Source organism: Pinus tabuliformis, chromosome 4_2, assembly GCF_031772625.1.
Source record: "Pinus tabuliformis cultivar Carrire ecotype Pingquan chromosome 4_2, CPIR1, whole genome shotgun sequence".
Lineage (NCBI taxonomy): Eukaryota > Viridiplantae > Streptophyta > Pinopsida > Pinales > Pinaceae > Pinus > Pinus tabuliformis.
In genome coordinates, this window is record NC_142304.1 from 401,160,084 (window position 1) to 401,168,547 (window position 8,464).

General features: G+C 32.9%; 1 protein-coding gene across 1 annotated transcript; it reads left to right on the plus strand.

Moving 5' to 3' along the window:
• Window positions 1-2,644: 2,644 nt before the first annotated feature.
• LOC149169645 (reticulon-like protein B5) lies at window positions 2,645-7,931 on the plus strand. The gene is made up of 5 exons (XM_089427139.1): window positions 2,645-3,022; window positions 3,511-3,691; window positions 3,785-3,926; window positions 7,343-7,412; window positions 7,509-7,931. Exons 1-5 carry the CDS (start codon window positions 2,911-2,913, stop codon window positions 7,676-7,678), a joined length of 675 nt encoding a protein of 224 aa, XP_089283265.1. The 5' UTR covers window positions 2,645-2,910; the 3' UTR covers window positions 7,679-7,931.
• Window positions 7,932-8,464: the final 533 nt, after the last annotated feature.

Consider the following 8,464-nt stretch of genomic DNA (forward strand, 5'->3'; position numbering starts at 1 on the left):
GCTAAAATTAAAAGAAATATAATGAAACTTAAAAGGAAACGTTTTCAATTGCATATAGATTATGTGAAGGTAGAACTTTGGAATAAAGTGAATGACAGCGAAAACTCAAGAGTGAAAGTGTCCGGAGTTCCTTTCTAAGCATTTGAAAAATTGCACAAGTTTGTATCACAAAATGATTATTTTTAAAGTAAGTTTCAACTTATATAATATTTTTTCCCATCATATTTTATATAAATGAATTTGCATTTATATAATATAAAAAAATTCAAAACTGTAATTTAATATGTAAACATAATTTTATAATAAATGTTGGTTCTATATTAAAAAGCCTTATTTTAAATTGATGCGTAGCCTCTGGACAATTTCCACAATTTTACGTTTAGGAAATGGAATTTTTTTTAATAATAAAGGTTTGTTTTGCATCAAATAATTTGTAGTATCTCAAAAAAAAATTAAGATATTAGTGTTTGAAAAAAAAATTGGATATAAAATAGATTTTGATAGATATTTTGTTAAAGTATTTTGTGGTAAAAAGATTATTAGTTTTAAATTTTAGGAGTAAAAATCTAACCATGCTAAACATTGATGTCTTTATGTTGGGTGTTATAGTTAGGTGATTTTGATAGGTTGTTTTGTCAAGGCATCTCTTGGTGAAAAGGTTTAGGGCAAAAATCCAACCAGGGCTAGTGTGTGATTTTGACAACTTAAATCACCCAGGGAATTTTGACAACTTAAATGTCCCTAGGTGGCAGCTACTCAAGCCACAAATTAAACATACTAATCATTTAAGAACTAGCATTACCTAACAAATAAAAAAATAAAAATAAAAATTGTTTTTCATAATTTAGAAAGAAAGAAATAAAATTATTTTAACATTCACTAGGGTAAAGATAGCACTATGTGACAGATTGTTTCTCATCTCGTTGATGTATTCGGTCATTGCTTATCTACAAACCCCTAGTTCAATAGATAATCCCAATAGTTAGTTGTTAGAATATCTATTGTCTTGAAGGCCTCACATTCTAAAATGAAATCTTTTTCTGTTTCCACTTTTTCGGAATAACAAAAAATACATACTCTTTCTTCCCACACTTCTTTTGGCCTTTTCCAATGCCCTGTTTCACAACGGAGTTGCTGAGAATTAATCCTTAACTGAACATTAAGAATTTTGGGTATGGAAGAAATATTGGCCTCTATGTACTCTTTTTGTTAATGATTATGAGTGAGATTAAACATTTCAATATAGTATTTTTTTCTTTCTCCCTCACTCCTTATCCCAAGTAAGCTTATGGAACTTATCTATAACAAAAAAAAATTATCTCTTTACTGTTATGGGACACTTATTCAAGTAAATACCCAATTTACTATACCATTTGATATTTTATTGCATCCAAATCTTCTTTCTTTTGCACAATATGTCATTAAAGACAACTCTAGGCCATCTACCATCTTCTATTTGCTCAATTTTTTTAAAGTATTTTAAGATTGACACCATAGCAATTGCTTCAATAGGAGCAGCAGCTAGCATAAGGAATTGCACTTTTAATTTTGATTTTGTTTGTAATCAAATGCTTCTGAATTTTCTCAATTTGTTTCCACTACAGGTCGGATGGATGTCTGGCCCACAGTTCACAACCATAGAGAATCATGGAAATAACTAGAAGTCCAAAAAGAGTTTGAGTGGTTTTCTAGTCCCGTAACTCTCTACACATATTTTGAAAAGCATAAACCGTTTTCCAACTGCCCAAAGCTCTTTTCTTTCTACAACCATCCCGTCTTCAATTTTGAGGTATTTGTAATTGGCAACTTCTTCCACAATGTTGTCTTCGAAGTAGAACTTATGTTGGTTATATTTTTTTTAAGAGAAAACCACTACTTTCTTTTTGTTAATATTCACTTGCATCTCCACCCTTTTACAAAAATGTTTAAAGGATAGTAAGTGCCCTTGCAAACTAACATCAGATTTAGCAATCAGAATAAAGTCATCTGCATAGAAAAGAAACCTTATAACAAAATTGCTCAAATGAATACCATCACCCCTTTACAAATTTAACCACTCATCAAACTTATCCCTATATAAACCCAAAAAATTAAAAATTAAAATTAAAAAATAAAACTATTTTTAAGGAATTAAATTATCGGTGTTCAAGATTTCTATGTTTGATGGAGCTTTCCACAAAACTGTCATGTCTCCTGGTGAAAAATTATGATTTGGAATTATCCACGCGTCTGGCCTATTCCCAAGCTGTGTGAAAAGTTTGAATCTTTATACATCGCGTGAAAGAATGGTGGAGGGAATGCATTGGAGTTCTGCACTGCTTTTGCAAAACAAATATTAGAAATGTGCAGCGCAAGTCTGGAATACAGGGAATGAGGAGCCAAGGAAAAGATGTGAAACCACGCACACATTATGCCCAGATTAGCGGCGGGGTCCATCGTAACCGTCCCACGCCACATCCTGCGAATCTCAATGAACCAGCCACCCACACGAAAATGAAAAGACAATGGCCGTCCAAGAGGTGGAGAATATTATTTTTAGCAAAGCAAAAGCTACGCAAAAGAAAAAGCAAAATCAGAAATCCAGAGTGCTGGTTGGAATTAATTTGATTAGAGTGGATAAATAAATGATGCGCGAGTTTGTTTGGCTAAAAAGAAATACTTGACCTGAAGCGAGTTTGTTTGGATAAAAAGAAATACTTGACTTACTCATGTCAGTTGATTCTAATGCTAAACCTAATATCATATAAATTTGCATTAATGTCTCTTCCTTGGTGTGCAGTATCAGAACTGATAGAAAATTTCAGGAAGGGTTAGCGAAGTGATTATTGAGTTTGCATTTTCTCAGAAACAAACAGAAGACGACAGCCTGATCTATAGATCAATTTAACGCTTTAATTAAATTGGTAAAGCATGGCTTCCTACTCCTCAGATGATGAAGACCACAAGCCATCCAGCATTTCTGCCAAATTTCGAGGATTTGGAAGATCGGATATTCTGAGTAGACTTCCCGGCGGAAGTAAAGGTAGAAGTTTTGGGTTTGTTGTTGTTGAAATTTCGGAATAGAAATTATGATTATTTGTTGTTTAAAATGTGTTTTTGACAGATTCGATAAGTTGGTTGAAATTTTTTAGTTATATAACATGATTTTAACTAAAATATGCTCAAAAAAAGAAGTTTTGGGTTCGTTGTTGTTGAAATTTAAGAATAGAAATTATGATTATTTGTTGTTTAAAATGTGTTTTTGACCGATTCTATAAGCTGGTTGAAATTTTTTTGATTATATAACATGATTTTAACTAAAATATACCAAAAAAAACCTAAAACCTAACCGAATTAAATGGTGTTTCAATATTTCAATAAAATTAGCCATGTTTAGATTTTGTTTTTTTAACTAATTTTGGTTAAAATTGAGATTGAATGTTCTGCTTTCATTTCATTTTATTGGCTTCACCCTGCACAACTATAGCTGTAAACTGTAATTTTGAAAAGTTGCCATGTTACTATGTGCAGTTGCAGATGTATTATTGTGGAAAAACAAAAAGAAGTCTGCCATATCACTGAGTACGGCCACACTGTTGTGGGTGCTGTTGGAGTGCATGGAGTATCATGTGCTGCCTCTGATGTGCCATTTTCTTATGATTGCCATGATTGGTGTATTTCTCTGGACCAACGGAGCTGCGTTTATCAAGAGGTCAACCAGCGCCCTTCTAAACCAATCATTCACTTTTACTCCTCATCTGGTTTATCTCACGAGAAATGATGATTTTTCGTTTTCTTTTTACAGGACTCCTCCACTTATTCCAGAGATTAAGTTTTCTGAAGAAGCATTTCTGAACGCCGCCTCTACTATGAGATCTGAAGCAAATCGTTTGTCTGCCACTTTATACGACGCTGCAACAGGCGGAGATTTAAAAACATTTCTTGTGGTATTGATGATATAAAGCCCTTTCATCTTTGATTTCAGCGTAACTCGGTATAGAGAATTTATATAATTAAATTTTGAGAAAAATAATAATATAACTTTAAGTTTATATATATTATTTTATTATACTTATTTTTTTGAAGTTTTAAACTTTTGATTTTTTGGAAAGAAATACATGTTCTTAATTATTAGGCTCACTCAAATTTTATATATATATACATATAAAATCAGCATTTTATATGTATATAATTCAATTTTTAATATATTAGGAATATTATATATTTTTAAGTAATACATTTTGATGTTTGAGTGAAATTATTGAATCTTTTTAATATGATATGCGGCTACCTACAAGTTGTATAATAAACTTATAATTATATTATTATTATTATCTAATTTTAAGGCAAGCGAGACACTACATTGGTATATGAGACCCCTTTTTTTATGGGACAAGAAACATATAACATGATCGAATATGCTTGATTAAGCAGAGTTAGCATTTTACCTACATAATTGAATTCCTATAATATGATATGTGGCTACCCACAAGTTGTATAATAAATTTATATGTTTGAGTGAAATTATTGAATTTTTTTATATGATAATAAATCTATAATTATATTATTATTATTATCTAATTTTAAGGTCAGGGCCACATTGGTGTATAAGACCCCCTTCTTTGTGGGACAAGGGACATATAACCGGTATAGTGATTTGATTGTTAAGTCTGCTGAGGCATACATACTCCACCCACATTGATGTATGAGATCCCCTTCTTTGTGGGACAAGGGGCATATTTGATTGTTAAGTCTACTAAGGCATACATACTCCACCCATATTGACGTATGAGATCCCCTTCTTTGTGGGACAAGGGGCATATTTGATTGTTAAGTCTACTAAGGCATACATACTCCACCCACATTGATGTATGAGATCCCCTTCTTTGTGGGACAAGGGACATATAACCAGTATAGTGATTTGATTGTTAAGTCTGCTGAGGCATACATACTCCACCCACATTGATGTATGAGATCCCCTTCTTTGTGGGACAAGGGGCATATTTGATTGTTAAGTCTACTAAGGCATACATACTGCACCCACATTGATGTATGAGATCCCCTTCTTTGTGGGACAAGGGGCATATTTGATTGTTAAGTCTACTAAGGCATACATACTCCACCCACATTGATGTATGAGATCCCCTTCTTTGTGGGACAAGGGACATATAACTAGTATAGTGATTTGAGTGTTAACTCTACTGAGGCATACATACTCCACCCACATTGATGTATGAGATCCCCTTCTTTGTGGGACAAGGGGCATATTTGATTGTTAAGTCTACTAAGGCATACATACTCCACCCACATTGATGTATGAGATCCCCTTCTTTGTGGGACAAGGGGCATATTTGATTGTTAAATCTACTAAGGCATACATACTTCACCCGCATTGATGTATGAGATCCCCTTCTTTGTGGGACAAGGGGCATATAACCTGCATAATGATTTGATTTTGTTAAGTCTATGAAGGCATGCATACTCTACTCACATTGGTGTATGAGACCCACTCTACTCAAATTGGTGTATGAGACCCCCTTCTTTGCGAGACAAGGGACATATAACCCGCATAGTGATTTAATTGTTAAGTCTACGAAGGCATACATACTCTACCCACATTGGTGTATGAGACCCCCTTCTTTCTAGGACAAGGGGTAGAGTGATTTGATTGTTAAGTCTACTAAGGCATACATACTCTACCCACATTGGTGTATAAGAACCCCTTCTTTGTGGGACAAGGGACATATAACCCGCCTAGTGATTTACGAAGGCATGAATACTCTACCCACATTGGTGTATGAGACCCCCTTCTTTGTGGGACAAAGGACATATAACCCGCATAGCATTGGTGTAAGCATGAATACTCTACCCACATTGGTGTATGAGACCCCCTTCTTTGTGGGACAAAGGACATATAACCTGCATAGCATTGGTGTATGAGACCCCCCTTCTTTGTGGGACAAAGGACATATAACCCGCATAGCATTGGTGTATGAGACCCCCTTCTTTGTGGGACAAGGGACATATAATCCGCATAGTGATTTGATTTTGATTGTTAAATCTACGAAGACATACATGCTCTACCCCCTCTGGTTTGGAACTTGTGACCTCTTAGGTGGAAACACATGCTCTTAACCATTAGGCCCACTCAAGTTGTCATTAGACCCACTTATTAGAATTAGGCAAATGTTAAAACACAATTATGGATATAGAATATAATAAATTTATAATTATATTAGGCAAATGTTAAAACACAATTATGGATTTAGAAATGAAAAAAACATATGGCCGAAGGCTTTTTATTTCAACTTAAGGTAGATTATTTTCAAGGGAATATGCTAAGCATATGCTTAATCTTAATGCTTATCATGGGCTATACTGTGTTAGAGTTTGTTAGGATGCATTGACTTTTAATAAATTTAAAAAATTAGATTCATTCCAATTTCCTAGGGATTTGAGATTATTCCAATTCTAATAAGTTCCTCCATGATAAGTTCCTCATTATTATTTATAATATTCATTTATATATAAGCAAATTTTATTTAGCAAAATGGTCCATTTTACAATAAGATGTATAATTCCTTTTTTTTCTCAAGTTAAAATTTACCCATAACTTTTTAATACATGGTTAATCAGGGAAATGTGTGCATTGGCAAGGCATTCTTCATATTGCAATAGTTTTTTTTGTTATATTTATGAAGCCTTCAGATATATCAACCACATCAATATATTTAATGTGGTTGTACTAGTTATTAAAAACTCTATGCATTGATATAGAGAAGACAAGAGAAATACCAGTATCTTTGTTGACCATAAAATCAAAATTTTGATTAAAAAATTAATTTGCAAATGTTCAATAAAAAATGTCTATTCATTCTTAAGATGCAAGAAAATAGATTTTATTACACACTCAAATTGTCACGAGACCTCTGTTCCACAATGTAATGGCTATCTTGCACATACCATTTTTTGATATAACTACACCAATCTAAAAAATTAATTAATTAGGAAAAAATTCTCACCCAACTAAACCTCAACATACACCAACATCCTCAACATACACCAAAATTAGTATTGATAATTTTGTTTCTTCTTTTATTTTTATATACTTTCCATATAGATAAACTAAACTATGATACAGATAGTTTGATAATTGTATTCCCTTTTTCTTATAATTTCCCCATAAAATTTTACCCATAAAAAAATTGTTTCCATCTTATTTTCTATTATAAGGAATTATACATATATACTGAATTACTCCTCAACTTTTCTGCATAATGATGTAAATTTTCAACATGGGTGACTTTTTTCCATTATCTAGGCATCGCTCCCATCTGATCCCCACAACTTTGACTTGATACAGGTCCTCGGAAGTTTATGGATTGTGTCCATCATCAGCAGTTGGTGTAATTTTGCCACTCTGGTTTACATAGGTAAGAAAATTCAATTCTGCCCTCTGTTTTATTTGGATGAAGACCTACCAGCAAGCATACTAACATTCAGTTGTTATGATGGTTTTTCGGTGACAGTGGTTGTTGGTGGTCACACGGTGCCAATTCTTTACACAAAATACCAAGACAGGATGGACTTGATTGCCGAGAAGGCAGGTTTGGAAATGAAGAAACATTATAGTACCTTCGATGACAAAGTGCTCAGCAAGATTCCAAGGCGTCCAGTGAAACCCAAAAGAAAGAAGTAAACAGACGTTATAGCGAGCAGGGTCCACCATGAGATAGCGATTGATCATGCCGCACTACGCAGCGTGAAATTTCTGTAAAATTTTAGAAATGTTGTAGGGTCTGCTGTGTTTCCCTTGCATTACTATTGTCGTGTTTATGTATAAAGTTAATAAAAAAAGGTGACACTCATGGTATGACAGATAAAGAAATCAATTTTATCGCTAATCAGCAGAGCACCATTTTTTTTCACATGAATACAAAATTGTTTCCCTTTATCAACGTTCAATCAAATTACTGAAAAAGAGTGCAATGGAGGGAAAAAATTCAATTATGTTGCTCGTTTGGCAGGAACCATTATTTTATTTTCATATTAATCTCTCAAACGAAGATAAACGCAGGATTATGTTGGCAAAAATCCATTGATTTAATGAGTTTTAAAGTATTTTTGAAGTTAAATTTGATTATTAATAAGTGAATAATAAGTTAATTGGGTTTATTTGAGATGGTTAAAGAAATTATTAAGGTTTCACCAAATTCAATTCTTTCAAATTATATAATATATTTTAAGGTTAATGTTACATCGAGCATGGATAATTATTGGAGATTTCCCAATGTTCCTTAAAATAATGCTTAATTTTTTTTTCCCTAATCATACAAACATGTTTAGAAAACCTCAAGACTATCATTTAAAATGAGAATTGAATTTTGAAGTTGATATTTCCAACATTAAAGACATTAAATTAAATTCAAGAAAATATGAAAAAAATTGGAGCGGATTCTCATTCCATTGTCTCTTAAAGTTAAGC

What these genes read in the sequence shown, in the direction of transcription:
- LOC149169645 (XM_089427139.1), top strand. Translation starts at nt 2,911, where the DNA reads ATGGCTTCCTACTCCTCAGATGATGAAGACCACAAGCCATCCAGCATT. An exon ending in ACTTCCCGGCGGAAGTAAAG is followed by an intron (nt 3,023 to 3,510) that starts GTAGAAGTTTTG and finishes TACTATGTGCAG; the next exon opens with TTGCAGATGTATTATTGTGG. An exon ending in ATTTAAAAACATTTCTTGTG is followed by an intron (nt 3,927 to 7,342) that starts GTATTGATGATA and finishes GACTTGATACAG; the next exon opens with GTCCTCGGAAGTTTATGGAT.